The 21,684-nt window shown below is 41.6% G+C and overlaps 1 protein-coding gene across 1 annotated transcript in view; it reads right to left on the reverse strand.

The window, feature by feature from the left end:
- Nucleotides 1-21,684, reverse strand: part of eogt (EGF domain-specific O-linked N-acetylglucosamine (GlcNAc) transferase) — a 38,188-nt gene that overhangs the window by 1,434 nt on the left and 15,070 nt on the right. The window contains exons 8-15 of the mRNA XM_084062552.1: nt 21,116-21,219; nt 18,887-18,979; nt 17,412-17,483; nt 13,864-13,950; nt 6,840-6,908; nt 5,861-5,922; nt 3,678-3,797; nt 2,771-2,873 (exon numbers count right to left, since the gene is read on the reverse strand). Coding sequence (XP_083918678.1) covers nt 2,771-2,873; nt 3,678-3,797; nt 5,861-5,922; nt 6,840-6,908; nt 13,864-13,950; nt 17,412-17,483; nt 18,887-18,979; nt 21,116-21,219 — 710 coding nt within the window. The remainder of the gene's footprint in view (nt 1-2,770; nt 2,874-3,677; nt 3,798-5,860; nt 5,923-6,839; nt 6,909-13,863; nt 13,951-17,411; nt 17,484-18,886; nt 18,980-21,115; nt 21,220-21,684) is intronic.

Consider the following 21,684-nt stretch of genomic DNA (forward strand, 5'->3'; position numbering starts at 1 on the left):
TAAATCCCAACCCCCCCCCCCCCCCCCCCTGGCCACAGAACATTTATATATATAATGATCGCGTGTCAGACCGTTGGTAAACACAAAGGGGATAACTGTTCGTCGTCCAGAGAAAAGGAAATATAACCGGAGCTTTCCTTTCGTTTTTATACCATGTGAAAACCACGATGTCTTAGCCAAAACCAGGGCAAAACCAGTTAACTCAAGATAAAAACGGAAACAGGAAAGTATCATGTCAGTAGGTCAGTATCATGTCAGTATCATGGTCAGTATCACGGTCAGTATCATGGTCAGTATCATGGTCAGTATCATGTCAGTATCATGGTCAGTATCATGGTCAGAATCATGGTCAGTATCACGGTCAGTATCATGGTCAGTATCACGGTCAGTATCATGGTCAGTATCATGGTCAGTATCATGTCAGTATCATGGTCAGTATCATGGTCAGTATCACGGTCAGTATCATGGTCAGTATCATGGTCAGTATCATGGTCAGTATCATGTCAGTATCATGGTCAGTATCATGTCAGTATCATGGTCAGTATCATGGTCAGTATCATGGTCAGTATCATGGTCAGTATCATGGTCAGTATCATGGTCAGTATCATGTCAGTATCATGGTCAGTATCATGGTCAGTATCATGGTCAGTATCATGTCAGTATCATGGTCAGTATCATGGTCAGTATCATGGTCAGTATCATGTCAGTATCATGGTCAGTATCATGGTCAGTATCACGGTCAGTATCATGTCAGTATCATGGTCAGTATCACAGTCAGTATCATGGTCAGTATCATGTTAGTAGGTCAGTATCATGTCAGTAGGTCAGTATCATGGTCAGTATCATGGTCAGTATCATGGTCACTATCATGTCAGTATCATGTCAGTATCATGTCAGTATCATGTCAGTGTCATGGTCAGTATCATGGTCAGTATCATGTCAGTATCATGGTCAGTATCATGTCAGTAGGTCAGTATCATGGTCAGTATCATGTCAGTATCATGGTCAGTATCATGTCAGTAGGTCAGTATCATGGTCAGTATCATGGTCAGTATCATGTCAGTATCATGGTCAGTATCATGGTCAGTATTATGTCAGTATCATGGTCAGTATCATGGTCAGTATTATGGTCAGTATCATGGTCAGTATCATGGTCAGTATCATGGTCAGTGTCATGGTCAGTATCATGTCAGTATCATGTCAGTATCATGGTCAGTATCATGTCAGTATCATGTCAGTATCATGGTCAGTACCATGTCAGTGTCATGGTCAGTATCATGGTCAGTACCATGTCAGTGTCATGGTCAGTATCATGGTAGTATCATGTCAGTATCATGTCAGTATCATGTCAGTATCATGTCAGTGTCATGGTCAGTATCATGGTCAGTATCATGTCAGTGTCATGGTCAGTATCATGGTCAGTATCATGGTCAGTATCATGTCAGTATCATGTCAGTATCATGGTCAGTATCATGTCAGTATCATGTCAGTATCATGGTCAGTATCATGGTCAGTGTCATGGTCAGTGTCATGGTCAGTATCATGGTCAGTATCATGGTCAGTATCATGTCAGTATCATGGTAGTATCATGTCAGTATCATGTCAGTATCATGGTCAGTATCATGTCAGTATCATGTCAGTATCATGTCAGTGTCATGGTCAGTATCATGGTCAGTATCATGTCAGTGTCATGGTCAGTATCATGGTCAGTATCATGGTCAGTATCATGTCAGTATCATGTCAGTATCATGGTCAGTATCATGTCAGTATCATGGTCAGTATCATGTCAGTGTCATGGTCAGTATCGAGTCAGTATCATGTCAGTATCATGTCAGTATCATGGTAATATACATGGTAGTGTAGACCCTGGGCCGAGCTGGATGTACCTGTGGCGGATTCAAAAAAGAATACTGGACTGGAAAGGTACTCAAGAAAAAAAAGAAATCTTCTTGGGAAACTTCTGTCTAATTCTGATTTATTTTCAGGTACCTCCAAAGAAAAAAAAGAATGTTGCTTTTTGAAGGACAGTGACTAATCAGGCAGTGAGGCAGCAGGCAGCTGCCTTCCTCTTAAGACACTCACACAGACAGAGTGTGTGTGTCTGTGCTTTCAGCTGGCCTGCTCAGCGTTTGATCTCTAACGATGTCTGTGTGTTATTGTTTGTGTTTGCATGCGAGTGTCTAGAACACATTTTCATCAAAGTCAAAATAGGCAGTCTTTTCACAATGGCACACGCACACGGGTGTGTATGTGTGTGTGTGTGTGTGTGTTTGTTTGTTACAAAATAAAATACTCTTTAAGAGTTAAATCTTTTAGGATTTCGCTGTGTATGAACACTTCTATCTTTGTGTGTAACATGTATGTACTGTACTGTGTGCATGTTTGTGTGTAAACAGTACGTGTTATGTGCGTGTTTGTGTGCACCCTGCATGTACTGTGTGCATGTCCGTGTGTAACCAGTATGCACCGTGTGCAGTAAACCCATTGAGACCTGGAACGCATCTGTGTCATTTTAGATTTCTTTGGCTATTCAAAAATAGCAGATATACAAGCTCATAGCGCGGCACCGAGTGCCGCGCTATGAGCTTGTAGATCTGCTATTTTTGAAAAATCTTGAAAAACATTTTTTTTTTTTTTTCAAAAAAACTGTTAGGATTTAGAAAACATTTTTAAGAATGGCCTCTGGTCTTAATGGGTTAATTGTTGAGGTTCTATGGGGCTAATGGTGTAGCCGTATGGAGTGGCCAGAGGAGAGGAGATTCCCCCTTACCTTGTCCTGCGGGACCACTTTGTCCATTTTCTGCCAAGTCACGTATCGGATGCCCCGCAGCCGAGCCAGATCTCGATAGCAGCTCTCGTCCTGACAATTATATCTGGGAGGGACAGCAGACACTTTTATCTATCTCTTTTCCTCATCTCGTCTCGCTGTCTCTTTTTTCTGCTTACTGCTTACACATTTTCTCTTTCTCTCTCTTTCTACTTCTGTCAGGCACACGCACACACACACACACACACACACACACACACACACACACACACACACACACACACACACACACACACACACACACACACACACGTTTGTATTGGTATACTTGTGAGGACAATATTTTCTTAATTCTCTAAATATATATATATACTATTTTTTATTATGAAATAACCATGGTCCTCACAATGTCTATTTCTCAAGTTCTACTCTATTAATGAGGTCCTCACAAGTATAGTCTCACACACACACACACACACACACACACACACACACACACACACACACACACACACACACACACACACACACACACACACACACACACACACACACACACACACACACACACACACACACACACACACACAGTACAGGTGCAACTGCTTACATGCGCACCCACATACACACACACTCCAATCATCCACACACATGCACTCCACCCAAGAAAGCACAGCCAGGTGTGATGAATTCCTGGTTAATTGGGCAGTCAAGTGGCTGAGAACAGCATGCTGCAAAGCCCATGTTGCACTCTCTGTTTCACACAATCACACAAACAGAGAGACACATGCACGCACACGCACACACACACACACACACACACACACACACACACACACACACACACACACACACACACACACACACACACACACACACGTGTAGACAGAGAACGGGAGGTGTCGCTCACAGCTCAAAAAGGACGGCCCAATCAGGAAGGAAGAGCAGATGCGTGAGGCCCGCCCCGTGCATCCCGATGAAGATGTCCGAGTTGTGGGTGATCTTCAGCTGCTCCAAGAATGGAACGTCCCTGAGCGGACAGTGGACACAGAGAGCCAGACAATACAGTGTCATCAACCCTCCTCAAGCGCAACAATCCTCGGTATATTAACCCATTAAGTTTTTTGAAAAAAAAAAGAAAAAAAAAAAGTTTCAAGATTTTTCAAAAATAGCAGATATACAAGCTCATAGCGCGGCACTCGGTGCCGCGCTATGAGCTTGTATATCTGCTATTTTTGAATAGCCAAATAAATCTAAAGTGACACAGATGCGTTCCAGGTCTTAATGGGTTGGAAAACCAATTTGGTTCCATTTGTTAATGCTGAGCTACTGGACATTAACACATTCCCTGCCATTGACAGAGATTTCCGTCAATTAAAAAAAAACTCGGATTTCTTCTTTTTTTGATGAAAAATGTTTTAATTCAACTGCCGATTACAACAGAACGGACGTTCGCGGTAAAACTCTTTTTTGTTCCGGTGGATAGACGAGACCCACCCCCTCCCCCCAGACGGCCTTGGTTTACATCCGTGTCCACATCGTGGCTCTCAGTGGACCGTCAAAATAAGGTAAAAACGCTGGCAGCAGCGAATGAATGAATGAATGAATGAATACCTGGCAGAGAATGTGTTGACACCACATTTTGCTGTGTACACTGTTCAAATCATGAGTGTCGATTCAAGGTCTCAATTACAGTAACACGTGTACAGACTACACATTTGCTGTGTAGTCCTTTCCGCAAAACCAAAAACTTCAAGGGTTTCGGTCAAACATAAGCACCAGAAGCTGTAAGCGACTGACAGTTAACGCGTGGAGAGTAACATTTGTAAACTTTTGAACAATGGGCATCAACCACTAGGAAAGAAGTGCATGATTGACCCCCATTGGCAGGCATTGCGCTTGCAGTTGTCGTAACCCATTACGACCTGAAGCCGATTCTACTAATGTCTTCTAAATCCCAACAATATTCTGATACAACTATATCTGTTTCTATAATGTTTCTATATCAGTGGTTCTCAAACTTTTTCATGTCAAGGACCCCCAAAATGATATGTAGGGGCCGCCGACCCCCATCTCAAAATATGTTGTTCCAGGGACCCCCCAGAAGCAAAGATTTGAGTTACAAATGTTCACTTTAAAACAATATATATTCAAAGATTTGCACACATCAAAAATAGCAGATATACAGAGCTATTTTTGAATAGCCAAAGTGTAAAATAATGCTTTTTTTGCTCAAATCAAAACATGAGGCACAGATGCGTTCCAGGTCTTAAAGGCTTTTAAGTGAGCAAACCACTCCAACTGAAGTCCACAGAAACCACACACCAGAAAACCGGCACTGCCACACAAGTGGAACGTGGTACGCGCTCGATGCACGTGTTGGCTACTCCCCTTCAGACGCTATAGGCAAGGTGTGACCATACCCTCAGCTATTTGAGAAGATAAAGAGGTGGTGCCATGGTTTTGCACTTTTTCTGTTTTTCATGTGTCTATGAGGTTGATAGAACTTCTTTAAGCCCCCTGGTGGTGTTTTTATGGTGTTTTATGTCTTCTCTGACTATTTTGAGTTTCTACCTGGAGGCTGAAACCTTGAGGGTCAAACGTGCCAATAGAGAAACAGCGCTTTAGTGACATAGTAAAAATATACCCTCCCCCTCATTATCATAACACAACAGGTGTGGGCATGAGGAGGAGGAGGGACTAGGACAGGTGGGTGGCGCTAAGGTGGTGGAGGAACCAGGTATACTTAATGAACTGGAGGCGTGTCCACATAAAAACATAATTTTAACAATTTCTGTACACTTTTTCGAAGAAAAAAAATCCTCCTAGTATAACCATAATACCTGATGATTATGTTTTAGGGGGGGAAAAAAATCACTGAAAATCACGGCACCCCGTCTTTAACAAACGCCCACCCTCTCTCCGCTGTAACGTCCTAACAGCAGCTGACCAAAGTTGAGCAAACATGAAGTCGAAACCGTCTTCAAAGTCGAATCCTTTCGTCGAATCCGTTCATATCGGTCCCCACCTCATTGTGGCACCTCGGGGGGACCCCCTGCTGTCAGAAAGACAGGCCGGAGCTATTCAACTCACTTGTACTTGTAGTCCACCACGTTGACCTCCAGTAGAGGCACGGTCTTGAGGGCGTTCACCATCTGTAAATCGACGACAGCGAAAACGTCTCGTCTGATCAATGAGAGGACAAACTAATGTGGACATCAGCCATATACATCACAAGGGCCCCTCCCCCTTTCCCCACCCCCCGCTGTTTATGGCAAATAAGAGTTTAAACGGGCACTTAACCCTTTAAGACCGGGAACGCATATGTGTGTCGTTTTTACTATTTCTTTGGCTATTCAAAAATAGCAGATCTACAAGTGAACTTGTAGATCTGCTATTTTTTGAAAAATTGTGAAAATGTGTGCAAATCTTTGAATATATATTTTCTAAAGCAAACACTTTTAACTCTGTTACAACTTCTGGGGGTCCCTGAAGCATAATATTGTGAGATGGGGGTCCACGGGCCAAATACATATCATTTTGAGAACCACTGATAGTATAGCAACATTAGCTAGGATTTAGAATACAGTACATTTGTAGAATCCCCAGAAGCAAAGATTTGAGTTACAAATGTTCACTTTAAAAACATATACATATTGAAAGACCCACGATTTTCCACGATCCTTCCAAAAAAATTGCAGATCTGCAAGCTCGTAGCGCGGCACTCGGTGCCACGCTACGAGCTTGTATATCTGCTATTTTTTAATAGCCCAAAAATAAATCTAAAAATGACGTTCCCGGCGTTCCCGGTTTGAATGGCTTAAGAGAGGAGGGCAGTAAATCAATGTTCAGAAGGGTGGAGAGGACGAACCGAGAGAGATAGCAAGAGAAAAGACAACGTTCTCTAAAAGGGAAGGAATACAGATGAGCTGGGGTAGAAAGCAGGATGAGAGATGAGAGAAGAAGAGAGACGGAGGGGAATCCCATGAGATGGGAGAGAGAGACTCACAAAGAGAGACGGGGACAGCGCGGAGAAAAAACGAGAAAACGATAGAGATGGAAAGAGACTCACCTCCGCTTGGTTTAATATTCGTCGGTATTCCGTGCTGCGAGCGAGCAGGGTGACACGAACACGCCCCTCCTGAAAACAGCAATGAGCCCAATAATCAATCAGCCAAGGACAAGAGGAAGATGGCTGGCAAAGCGCCACGCTCCTTCACAACAATTACAAAACTTCTTGCGACCCCCTCGCCATGCAGGCACAGAGATGACTCGTTCACCCACTTTATAATCAATGGGAACTTCACTTTTAAAAATACTTCACGTCTACTTTTCTGTGCACGAAGAGAGTTTAAGCTGTTGATTGATTCAATATTTAGATATTGAATCAAAAAGTCCCTCCTATATAAGCCCATTCGACTTCCAACTCATTTTTGGTTTGTTATTTTCACTATGTTCATTTTCTGTCATGTAGCGTTGCATCAAGGAGTCCTGCAAGTCCATGCACGACGCGACGTGTGGTCAGCTTGTAAATCTGCTATCTTCAAGAGGTGGTGCCATGGTTTTGCACTTTTTCCGTTTTTCATGTGTCTATGAGGTTGATAGAACTTCATTAAGCCCCCTGGTGGTGTTTTTATGGTGTTTTATGTCTTCTCTGACTATTTTGAGTTTCTACCTGGAGGCTGAAACCTTGAGGGTCAAACGTGCCAATAGAAAAACAGCCCTTGAGTGACATAGTAAAAACATACCCTCCCCCTCATTATCATAACACAACAGGTGTGGCCATGAGGAGGAGGGACTAGGACAGGTGGGTGGTGCTAAGGTGGTGGAGGAGGTGCTAAGGTGAGAACCAGGTATACTTAATGAACTGGAGGCGTGTCCACATAAAATATAATTTTAACATTTTCTGTACACTTTTTTGAAAAAAATATTCCTCCTAGTATAACCATAATACCTGATGATTATGTTTTTTCACTATTCATCGTCCAACAAAGTACCGGTATATAGGGTCCAGTCTAAACTGACCGCAGTGGGATTAAAAATAAATATATACACGAGGATTGTTTATGTGCCGTTTTAAACTGTGCACATTGAAACGTCACATAATCACAACATAGAGACTCATACTTTGTTTTTACGTGTCACAGCTTTCGCTATAAGACGCATGTGTTTGTGGCATTTGGAAGTAAACAATAAGGATGACATGCCACACTATACGGACACTATTACATTTAAAACCATTCCTCACAGAATCAACCATGTGTAAAATACCCTAGTAAAAGCTGTGAGCATAATATATTCAACAAAGACCTAATGTCCCCCCCTATTCTAATACTAATAATACAAGTATTGAAGAGATGCCATGCTGTAATTCGGACTGGAGCATAATATGAAAGGGAAGGCGATAGGGGTAGACGAACAGAGGACAATGGAAGAGAGGAACAGTGTGAGTGTCTGGCTGTGTGCCATTAACCCATTTAGACTGGGAAATAATCTGTCATATTTTTTTATTTCTTTGGCTATTCAAAAATAGCAGATATACGTATATATAAGCTCATAGCACGCCGATTTTTGAAAATTCTACAAATGTTGTCTAAAACGGCTTTTTGAAAATATATATCAGTGGTTCTCAAATGTTTTCATGTCAAGGACCCCTAAAATGATACGTATTTAGCCGCGGACCCCCATCTCAAAATATTTTGTTCCAGGGACCCCCATGAAGCAAAGATTTGAATTAAAAATGTTTTATTTTCAAAGATTTGCACACATTTCCCAAAAAATAGCAGATCCACAAGCTCATAGTGCGCAACTCAGTGCCGCGCTACGAGCTTGTATATCTGCTATTTTGTAAGTATAAAACAATAGTTTACGTGGTTACACAGATGCGTTCCCGGTGTTAATGGGTTAATCCAGCGATGAAAGGAAGCACGGGGGAGAGGGTCAGGGCCAGGAAGACCTCTCGTTCAGCAAGCCGTGGCCCGCTATCGCTATAGCAGCCCTGCATCTATGGCTGGAAAGCCTCTTAGCATATATCCAGCGAGGGCCATGAATACCCAATGAGCTATTCCATAGGATGGGAGAAGTTATCGGGGCTTCGCCCGGTCATAAAGATACAGTCGAGCAATTGAAGTGCCGCGCCGTAAAACACGGGCAACACCTGTGATGCGTGCACTGGTGTTATATAGACCAGGAGAGTTGCAGACGGAGGTGCGGAGGAGACGAAACGAGGAGGAGAGGTGGACGTGTGCTTACACAGTATGTGTATAAATATGTGCCTGTACGCTTTTCCCCGCTTACTGCTCGTCGGTAATTCACGTCAGCGGCCCGCCATATACCCCTCCGTCTGGCCTGCGAACCGAGAATTCCGCGTTTTGATCGTGGCTCATAAAACTGCTCCCCCCGTCCCGTCTCTTCGTGTTATGCATATGGGGCTTGCGGTCGTTACTGTTACAGGTATCCGCCACTGAGCCACAATGTGCTTGGCTGATGCATAATAAATGTATTAACCCATTAAAGCCGGGAACTGTCATTTTTAGATTTCTTTGGGCTATTTTTTTTTAAATGTGTGCAAATGTTTGAATATATATATATATATTTAAAGCAAACATTTTGAACTCAAATCTCTGCTTCTGGGGGATTCTACAAATGTCTTCTAAATCCAGTTTTTTTTTTATGTATGCTGCTATAATCAGTGGTTCTCAAACTTTTTCATGTCAAGGAAAGACCACCCAAAATGATATGTATTTGGCCGCGGACCATCATCTCAAAATATTTTGTTCCAGGGACCCCCCCAGAAGTTGTAACAGAGTTAAAAATGTTCGCTTTAAAACATATATATTCAAAGATTTGCACACATATTCTCGATTTTTCAAAAAATGTCAGATCTACAAGCTCATAGGTGGTGCGCTATGAGCTTGTAGATCTGCAATTTTTGAATAGCCAAAGAAATCTTAAAATGACACAGATGCGTTCTCGGTCTTAAATGGTTAAACATACACCCAATCTGTGCAGTGTGGATATGGCATCTCCTTGCCAGCTCGTGGGGCAGCAGAAGACGCTGCAGAACAGGGCTGCAGACGCAACAGAGCTCATCCGGCATGTAGTAAACTACCACAGCAATGGAGCCCAAAGGACAGCTTTCACAATTTTAACCACTTAAACCCTATATAATGTGTTACGACATGTTATGAGCTTGTAGATTGGCTATTTTCGACAAATGTTCACCTGTTTGAGCTTAGCCTCGTGTCGCGAGACGAACAGAGATCTCTGCCTACAGATGCAACTGGTGACATCTCGAAGTTCAGTGAAGAGGCTAAATAATTTAAGATGCAGAAATCACAACAATCTTTTTAATGGCCTAGATTGAAAATATAATTGCACTACACGTCATAGTCTTTGACAGCAGATTATCAACCACGAGCTTTAAGATTGAAGATTGTCGATGCTCTTGGATTTAACATGCCACGAGTTATTGGAATAATGAAGCCTGGGTTTCATTTCCAGTCAGGGAAAATAGGGTTCTGGGTTCCTTGTGTGTACTTTTAACTCTTTTAACTGCAGTGCTGTCAAACAACCTCAATGCAATTGAGTTTAGCAGATTACAGCAATATTTTGGGGAAATTGTTCAAATTGTGATACAAGCGGGACATTTGGTACAAATCATCTTTGGACATCACTCGATGTAGGAAACTGGGCGACTTGTAAATCAAAGATGGCAGACATGTTTTTCAAGATGGCCGCCAAAATTAGACTGTTTTTGCATTTAAGCATATCATTATACTTTTGTGAGGTCAATCACCAAATCACTAATTCCACTCCCACAGTATGTTTTTCCAATAGGAGTTACCGCTTGTAACCAGTGCTTAATTTGTAAATTATTAGGTGCCGGAACTCATGAACCCACCAGTCTTGCTTGGATGAGTTGACCCAGAAGAATGTTCATGCCAATTGAACGTCAAAATAAACGTGTTCTTATCATCTGCTCTACTTTTAAATAAATACATTTTAAACTTTTTTTGTGTGTGGAGCTCTCTTTGATGCCCAGTAAGGGAAAAGGGCGTTATATTTCCTAACATGTGGGGAGCTCTTTAAACTACGGCCAAAAACTCTCAATGCACTTGGATTGAACATATGCCATGACCTAAAGTCAGTGGTGTTTTGGTCACTACACGGGACACCACAGCGTTGCACTGGTAAATAGGCTCTATGCACAGCAGCCATATTGTGAAGACATTCACAGGTGTTACCAATGATACTAATGAAGGCTCTGTTCCATTCTGGTCAAACAGAGTCAGGGTGCTGATATTGTGCATGTTGGCTCACTGGAAACACTCTGCTACACCAGTGGGTCTAAAATGGGGGTCCAGGGACCCTCATGGTTCCTTGGGGGGGTTCCAAATGTCCCCTTACGGGTGTGTAACTCTGAGAGTGTACAAATGGAACCAAATGGACCGGTAAGTTATGGGGGTCGTGGAAATTAAAAGTCTGAAAACCACTGTGTACACGAAATGGAACAGAGCCTTCATTGGTATCATTGGTAACACCTGTTAAAGACGGGGTGCCGTGATTTTCAGTGATTTTCCCCCCCTAAAACATAATCATCAGGTATTATGGTTTTACTAGGAGGAAGATTTTTTTTCAAAAAAGTGTACAGAAAGTGTTAAAATTATGTTTTTATGTGGGCACTCCTCCAGTTCATTAAGTATACCTGGTTCTCACCTTAGCACCTCCTCCACCACCTTAGCACCACCCACCTGTCCTAGTCCCTCCTCCTCCTCATGCCCACACCTGTTGTGTTATGATAATGAGGGGGAGGGTCTATTTTTACTGTGTCATTAAATGCCTGTTTTTCTTTTGGCATGTTTGACCCTCAAGGTTTCAGCCTCCAGGAAGAAACTCAAAATAGTCAGAGAAGACATAAAACACTATCAACGTCATAGACACATGAAAAACAGAAAAAGTGCAAAACCATGGCACCACCTCTTTAAGAAAGTGAAAATATGCCCCCCCCCGCCCCCCCCCCCCCCAGGTTTACAAGTGAGTGTGACAATGTATTCTCACTCCTCCCTACACAGTAAGCAACACAGCATCTTGGCTTCAGTAGCCGCTGCTGCCAGTATCCTATTTGCACGCAGCAATGCCTCAGCCACCGTCGAAGAAGAGAAAGATACTCGTTCAAAGCAAGCTTTTAGTTTCAGCTCCTATAATTCACGGCATTCCTTGAATTTGTATTAGTTTAAAAAGACTAAAACTCACCTTAAAAACATTTCCCATACAAACATGTTTCCTACGTTAGAGTAAAATAAAACGCGCGCAATGTGCGCGTGCCGGGGGGAAAAAATCACCAATACAAAATGGACTTGTACAAAATGCCCCTACATGTCATAGTCTTTGACAGCAGATTGTGCTTTCTAAGGAGCATGTCCCTGATGTTCTAGTGGCGATTCTAGTTGAAGATTATCAATGCTCTTGGATTTAACATACCACAAGCTCTAGGATTGGAATAAACAAATTCAAAATCACAAGCATATTTAGCCCGAATTCTATGAATACATGTCTATGTCATAGTAAATTAGTTGAGAGCAGACCTGCTTTCTCAAGACTAGACCACTAGATGGTCTAGTCTCTAGTGGCTAGGATTTGGAGTTCTCACCGTCACAGCCCGGCCTCAAATCCTGGTCAGGGAAAATCGGAATCGGGGTTCCTCGTGTACACTGAGCTCTTTAAACTACTGTCAAACAACCTCTATGTACTTGAGTTTAGCATATTTCCTGAGCTGGAGCGTTGAAGTAAATACATTTGAAACACATAATCTAAATCTTTGTTTATCAGCCTGAATTGAAAATGTTATTGTACAAACTGCCCTAGGATTGACAGCAGATGCTGCTTACAAGACCCTGATGGTCTAGTGGCTAGGGTTTCGGCGCTCTCACCACTACGACCTGGGTTCGATTCCCGGTCAGGGAAATCGGAAAAAATATTTCTAACTACAGCATTGAAATAAACAAATATTAAACGCATCAAATCATAAGTGTGTTCTGATTGGCCAGAAAGGGAAATTGACTACACTTTCCATACATATCATATTGGCTTTGCAGGTAGTGCTTTCTGGGCAGCATGTCCCTGATGGTTTACTCTAGTCTAGTGTCTAGGATTCGGTGCTTTCACTGCTGTGACCAGGGAAAACATGATTATGTTTGAGGTTTGCCGATGTGAACGATATGCCATTAGCTACAGCATTGGAATAAACATATGAAATGCATTAAATCACTAGTACCATTGTATCCGCCTGACTTGGAAAAGAAAATGTGTACAAAATGCCCTACATGTCATAGTCATAGGGTGCAGATTGTTTTTTTCTACAAAACATGTACTTGATGGTCTAGTCCAGGGGTGGGCAACTTTGATGATGGAGAGGGCCACTATATTTCCACATTCACTCCAGAGGGTTACATTGCATATACAGTACAGAAATCTCTTATCTCCGTATTTTAACTTCTTTCGTAAATGAATGCCGTACTTAGCCATTCTATGTCACACAAAAGTAGCAAAAATAGCCGATCTACATGCTCAAAACGCATCGCAATAAGATTTGAGCTTATAGACCTGCTATTTTTGCTATTTTTGAATTGGAATCCAGATTTTTTTTTTGCTATTTTTGAATTGGAATCCTGAAAAGAAACATTTTAATTTAATTTCAAATGCATTTAGTTATACTTATGTTGACTTTTTGAACATAAATACAAATACATTGGACATAAGAATTGTAATACTAGTCATTAAGCTACTAATACTGTATAGACTGAAGTCCTTAAAGCGGGTCATATTTGCATGTTTGGAATTGTAACAGCTGAAATCAATAATATATCAGTATTCCGATATTAACCTGCGGGTCGCATTAAGTGAAGGTGGGGGCCGCATGTGGCCCCCGGGCCACCAGTTGCCCATATATGGTCTAGTCAGTGGCTATAGGATTTGGCTCCCTCACCGCCGCGGCCTGGGTTTGATTCCCCGGTCAGGGAGAAATGTAATTATGGTTCCTTGTGTATTGAGCTGTACTAAGAAGCCACATAATTACTGTAGGGTGTTCCTCTTACCTTTGGTCCCCTCTGTGGGATGTTGAGGCGATGGAGGACATGCTGGGAGAAAGCCCTGAACATCCCTTCACTGTAACAGTCTGAGATCTGGCATCAGCACACCACAGAAAAAAGGTTATACGCACGCACGCACGCGCACGCACATGTTTGTATTAATATACTTGTGAGGACATCAACGCTTTAAGACAGCCATTTTATGAATGTCATTTAAAAAAAATATATATATATTTTTTTGTAATTAAAGTATTTATTCTTTTTCCAACAAATAAACATGACAAAACATAACAGACAAAACCAACAACACAACAAAAAATGGCAATATATATATATTTAAAAAATATATATATATTGCCATTTTTTACCGTAAGCCTAAAGCCTAAAAACAGCAGATCTACAAGCCCACGTTGTGGGCTTATAGATCGGCTGTTTTTCGGTGCACGACACTGGCGCACAACTAAGTATAAATCATGTTTAACTCTAATTCCAATCCCTAAACCTAACCTCTAAATGTCTAATCCTAACCTGAATGTTTTTCAAACTGAAAAGGTATCTCTAAAAATGTTTTTTGAAACTATAAAACAACCAGGAAAACGGTCCTCACAATGTCTATTTCTTCAAATTCTACTATACTTGGTCCTCGCAAGTATAGTAATATAAACACACACACACAGACACACACACACACACACACACACACACACACACACACACACACACACACACACACACACACACACACACACACACACACACACACACACACACACACACACACACACACACACACACAAGCCCAATTCACCATCCATCCGTCTATCACGAGCAACAGTTCCAGATTTCCCTCTCCCGAGCTACATTAGCCGTTTAATCCTGGGGGGATCCCAAGGCATTCCAATGGCAGCGTGCAGATATAATCCCCCCATCATCTGGTACTTGGTCTGCCCCGTTGGCCTCCTCCCAGTGGGACGTGGCCAGAGGACCTCCCTATAGGGAGACGCCCAACAAGCATCCGTACTAGATGCCCAAAGTTACCACCTTCACTGGCTCCATTCCAAGTGAAGGAGCAGCGGGCCCCAGCCCCCCCCCATCTGATGAAACTCATTTGGGCCCAATTCACCTCCAATCTAATCAATTTAGAACTGGGGTCTTCAACAGGCGGTCCCGGGTCCACCTAGGGGGTCCTCAGACTTACTTCAGGGTCGGCGGCCAAATCTTTGTGTGAAAGGAATTTGTTTCGTTTTTTTTACATTAACCACTTGCATCCCTATTCTGAGCGGAACATTAGCCCGAAAATAGCAGATCTACAAGCTCACAACGCCTTGCGGCGAGCTTGTAGATCGGCTATTTTCTACACCAAAGAGGTTTGGTGTAGAAGGAAAAAAAGAGCAGACCAAGTACAGAGCCAAAGGTAAAGTTTATAAGGGTTTAAATGTCTGAACATACACGTTAACATGAATCCAACATGTTAATAATTTCAAACACCGATGACAGTGCTGTCAAACAAGTCTATGAAACTGTCTACGAAATCTATGAAAAAAAGTTGAATCTGCAATGGGAGTCCCTGCTTCATCTCTCTCTCTCTGGTAAGCGGTCCTTGGTCTGAAAAACGTTGAAGACCCCTGATTTAGAACATTGTTCAACGCGCCGTATTAACCGATTTAGACCGGGAACGCATCTGTGTCATTTATTCTTTGGGCCATTCAAAAAACAGCAGATCTACAAGCTCATAGCGTGGCACCGAGTGCCGCGCTACAAGCTTGTAGATCTGCTATTCTTTTTTTGAAAAATCGTGAAAATGTGCAAATATTTGAACACATATATTTTTTAAAGGGAAATGTTTTGACTCAAATCTTTGCTTCTGGGATTCCCTATTACAAAATATTGGGGGTCCGCGGCCAAATACATTATTTGGTGGTCCTTGACATGAAAACGTTTGAGAACCACTGATATATAGCAACAAACGTTTAAAAACCAAAAAAAACTCTTAGGATTTAGAAGACATTTTGTAGAATCCCCCAGAAGCAAAGATTTGAGTTGCAAATGTTCACTTTAAAAATATATATATATATATTCAAAGATTTGCACACATTTTCACAATTTTTCAAAAATAGCAGACCTACAAGCTCATAGCGCAGCACTCGGTGCCGCGCTATGAGCTTGTATATCTGCTATTTTCTAATAGCCAAAGAAATCTAAAAATGACACCCAAGATGCGTTCCCTGTTCCCGGTCTTAATGGGTTAAATGTGTCGGATATGAAGAACTGCATGTGGCAAAAAGAAATCAGTCCAATCAGAGTGTGATCTTGCAAATATGTGTGATATGATGGGAAATCTGTCAATCACAGATGCCATGAAAGAGCATCATGCCGGCTCATGTATATACCTCAGGTGTGTGAATCTCTCGCACGCTGCGACCTCAAATGTGAGCGCATGAATATAAACATGACATGAGCAGTAGGAGCAAACAAAAAGCGTCAGATATGAGGCTAACCTATCAATATTTCACACCTCAAGGCCTGGAGCCCTGGGTCTAGCACACATTATACATGATACCATCTTTACACAAATCCCCTTGGAATAATCATTTAAGCCATTAAGACCGGGAAAGAATCTGTGTCATTTTTTTTTATTTCTTTGGGCTATTCAAAAATAGCAGATCAGAAGAGCTTGTAGGTCTGCAATGTTTTGAAAAATCGTGAAAATGTGTGCAAATCTTTGAATATATATATATATTTTTTTTTTAAAGCGAACATTTGTAACTCAAATCTTTGCTTTTGGGGATTCTACAAATGTCTTCTACATCCTAACTTTTTGAAAAAATAATATGTTTCTATAATATCAGTGGTTCTCAAACTTTTTCATGTCAAGGACTCCCAAAATGATATGAATTTTGGCCGCAGATCTCAAAATATTTTTTTCCAAGGAGTTAAAAAAAATGTTCGCTTTAGAAAAATATATATTCAAAGATTTGGACACATTTTTAAGATTTAAATAAAAAATAGCAGATCTACAAGCTCATAGCGCGGCACTCGGTGCCGCGCTATGAGCTTGTATATCTGCTATTTTTTTCATTGCCCAAAGAAATCTTAAAATGACACAGATGCGTTCCCGGTCTTAGAGGGTTAAATAACATAAGCGCTGACCGGGCTGTGGAGCGCAGCACATAAATATTTGACCAAATTGCATGTTTATGGCCAACCATAAACATGCAATTTATCCATGAAATCGGTTTCTGCATGCAGGGAACAAAGGGCCAAGGAAGACAGGGGAAATGACTGACATATAGGATATATGAATAAGGAGATAAAAAATATACAAATGTGGGAAGGGATGAAAGAGTTCGACAGAGAAAATATGATGTTTGAGGATACGCATGTACTGTATAATGCACCTCATTTGTGCAACTATACTCACAGACAATTCTCACACACAAACACACGAACGCACACGCGTGCACGCACACACACGCACACGCGCACACACACACACACACACACACACACGCACACACACACACACACACAGTCACACACAGGCTGTAACTTACCAGAGGAGTGTTGTAATACAGTCCATATCTCATTCTCGGGAGGAGGGAGAAGAAGGCGTCTTTGAAACACACCTAGCCATAGTTAATGAATAAGTTAAATGTACAAACATCAGGGAATTAAAAGAGTTTTACTAAGCTCAACGGGTAGACTCCCAAACTGCTTAAAGGGATATTTCACTTTCAAAATCATTTTGGGTCATTTTACCGTCTACTCAGGCTTTTGTGAGCCCCCCAGACAGTTTTTAAGTTGCTTGATTCAGTATTTAGATATTTGATATTCATTGTATCAGACACGCCCCCTTCCTATACAAACCCATTGTAACTTCAAACTCCATTTTTAACATAGACGTTAGATTAATCAAAAACACCCGTCCTTGGTTCTGGTGACTCATCGTGCCCTCCTAATACGTGAGGGGGCTGTGTATTTTAGATTACTTTTTTTTATTTTTTATTAACACATCGTGTGCCAGAGGTTTATTAAAATAGGGTACTCCTGGTGGCGCTATAATAGGCCAATGTGAAGAGGGTGCCATTTATTCTTAGGCTTTCCATGATTTGAGGCATTTTGTTCCAAAAATGTGTTTTGCTAAATTAGACCTGCTGGTGGCGCTATAACAGGCCAATGTGAAAAGGGTGGCATTTCTTCTTCAGCCTAGTGGGAATGTGCGTGTGACATTTCACGGAAATCGCAAGCTGCGTGCATAATTTAGGCATTTTGTTCAAAACGGACCAATCCTGCAAACTTTGGAAGCCAACCTTAGCCAATGAGGATGGAATATGGGAAATCGGACAGATTTGTGTTGATCACATGACTATAGGGATACTGTGTACTGATTTGCGTGATAAAATCTGTAGGAGTAGTATCAAAAAATGGGTTTTGCACAAATCGGCCTCCTGGTGGCGCTATAACAGGCCCATGTGAAAAATGTGGGGCAGGGGTTCCGAATTGGCATCTAGGGGGTGTGTGTGTTTGTATAGGAAGGGGGCGTGTCTGATAAAATTAATATCAAATATCTAAATACTGAATCAAGCAACTTAAAAACTGTCCGGGGTGATCCCAAAAGCCTGAGTAGACGATAAAATGACCCAAAGTGAAATATCCCTTTAAATATGCAGAGAATCATACAGATTCAAACACAACATGTATGACATAAGGTCATAAGGTGCTGTTTGACTTCCCTATGACTTTCCAAGTTATCAAGATGAGATGTAACCATTTGAGGGAGTCTTCTTGTTTCTATGTCCAGCAAAGTACATGTAATAAAATAAGTACATCGTTTTTTCGAAAACATGTCTGAAAGTACACAGGAAAATTCTCAGTATTACTTTATCCGTTTGCACCTATGCTATGATGCCCTTATGGGTCAACTTGGTTACATCCAGTAACATATACACCCCTAAATAATCTATGTTTTCTGAAAAGCCTCAAATATTTATAATAAAGGGATATATAATAACAACAACATCATACTCACTCTCTTAGAGTCATAGGCTTTCAGGTGAATGATGTCATAGTCTGAGAAGGCCCTCCACGTCTCACTGAACAGATCTCCGTAACCATAAAAACTCTTCAGATGTGAGAGAACAAATACACCCAATATAATATGCCAAATAATACAATATATCTTTTAACCACATGAACCCTAGCATCCCTATTCTGTGTGTCGTCATAGGCAATAAAATAGCAGATCTACAAGCTCACAACCTATCACGACGTGATGCGTTGTGAGCTTGTGGGTCTGCTACTTTCGGCAATGAGAGATTTGGTGTACAGGGAAAAGGGGGGGGGGGGGGGGCATTTGAGCCACAGACCACCATTTGATGAGATTTAGACTCTCAAACCCAAAACGTAAGAATATTTTGTTATTGTTGGATGCGATTTTGTCCACAATTCTATGCTACATTAATGTTGGTACCATAGGAGAGATAACAGGCAAAACGGAGATCAAAATAACCATTATTTAATTAGGTAAAGCATATGTTTAACAACAATTTAACTCTTGAGAGAGTAAAATGAAACCAAATGGACCCGTACGGGTCCATTTGGTTCCTAACTCCATCATTTAGCTGGGGACCACCTGGAACCTCCTCAAGGACCACTGGTGGCGCCCGGACCACTGGTTGAGGGCCCCTGAAGTAGGGCATTAATTTATGAAAAAACTCAAAAAGTTAGAATATGGGGATAAAAGGCCAGGCCGCACCAAGGCAATTCCTTGCAACATGCAACTACTTGCAACCGTCATCCCCAATGGCAGTTGCAAGGAGTCGCATTGGTGTGGACTGGCCTTAAAGCTGTTTTGTAGCGAGGAGTTGCGACTAGTTGCATCGGTACAGTCACCAATGCAACTAGTGCAACGCAACGCATATTGTGTGGCAATGCAACTCCATATGGAGTAGGGCTTTCACGACTAGAGATTTTTACTGGTCGACTAATTTGACCCAGTGGTAGTCGACTAGTCGACTAGTCGATATTACCCTATTATTATTTTTTTTGTTTTCATTTGTTTTAATGCCATTACTATTATTATTATCCTCCTGCCTTTATTTTTATGCCGTTTTAAGGGAAGCGCTTCTGGCACAGCAGCACAGCAGCGTCTCCAAGGATCCTCAAAAGGGGGTTATTGCCGAATAATAGGCTATTATTGGGCATATTAATATTATATATAATATTACTATGGCATTAAAACAATGAGAGAAAAAAAAGAGGGGAAAAAACATTTGTCTTTTTTTCTATTCGACTAGTAGCCTACCAACAAGGTCGGCTAGTGGTTATACTAGTCGACTACTCGAAAAGTATAACCACTAGTCGACCTTGTTGACTAGTTGGTGAAAGCCCTAATATGGAGTGCAATGCAACTCCATTTGAGGTTTCTGCCCGACAGGGGTTTATGTGGTTAAGAAGCGAAGTGACGCATGCATTTTCTATTTTTGAATTACAATCCTGGAAAAGTAACAGTTTTGGACATAGGGTAGGGTTAGGGTTTCTCCCCCCCCCCCCCCCCCCCCCCTCGACAGCGACGATATTCATAGCCATGCAAGTGTGCATCCTGTTGTGCATGATTGTTTTCTCTTCAGTTTTGCCTCCACATGAATATTATTTATCACAGTAGCACTGCCTCCTCCTGTCGTTTGGATGGTAATGGCTGACTGCTCCCCCTCTTTCTGACAGTATAGACCGCAATATTTGGCTATTCAAAAATAGCAGATATACAAGCTCATAGCGTGGCACTCGGTGCCACGCTATGAGCTTGTATATCTGCTATTTTGAAAAAAGCTTATGTTGTTATATCAGTGGTGCTCAAACGTTTTCATGTCAAAAGGACCCCCAAAATGATATGTTTTTGGCCGCCGATCCCCATCAAAATATGTCGTTCCTGGGACCCTCGGAAGCAAAGATTTGAGTTCAAAATGTTGTTTCAAAAAATGTATGTATTCAAAGATTTGCACAAAGGTTCAAGATTTTTCAAAAAATAGCAGATCTACAAGCTCGTAGCTATGAGCGTGTAGATACTTTTGAAAAATGTTGGAATTGTTTTTAAATTTATGAAAAGTTGTGACTTTTTTTGTTGAAACTTTTTTAAATCTTTTGATATATATATAATTATTATGGAAAATTATTTTCAATTTTTACTCGATATTTACTCGATACCCATAAAAATTGGTCCCGGCCCACTGTTTGGGAAACAATGATGTAAAGTACCCACCGTGTCCCACATGAGGATGTTGATGTCTGAGCTGAAGGAGTTGTTGATGTGCTGGGAGATGTACAGGTTGACAAAATCACAGAAGTGGTGGTACATGTTCACCCCTGTCAGAAGACACGCAACATCACACATTATTCTCCACTCACGCCTCAAAGGCATATAGAGCCCGATGCCGATCCCGATTTTTTGGAGAGTCCTAGACCAGTGGTTCTCAAACGTTTTCATGTCAAGGAAGGACCCCCAAATTTATACATATTTGGCTGCGGACCCCCATCTGAAAATGTTTTGTCCCAGGGTTCCCCAGAAGAGAAGGTTTGTGAACTTGTATATCTGCTATTTTTTAATAGCCAACGTATAAAATATGGATAAAGTGGTTCAAATGATTGTGATGTTGTATTAAATAATGTAGCTGGGGACCCCTTGGAACCCCCCCAAGGACCCCTGGGGGTCCCCGGACCACACTTTGAGAACCGCTGTCCTAGACCACTGATGTTTTGAACGATATTTTGTAAGAAAGTGCAAAATCTTGAAGTCAAATTAAAATGAACTTTAATTTGATTAAAGATGAT

The sequence above is a fragment of the Gymnoscopelus microlampas genome, assembly GCF_963454915.1.
Source record: "Gymnoscopelus microlampas genome assembly, chromosome: 7".
Classification (NCBI taxonomy): domain Eukaryota; kingdom Metazoa; phylum Chordata; class Actinopteri; order Myctophiformes; family Myctophidae; genus Gymnoscopelus; species Gymnoscopelus microlampas.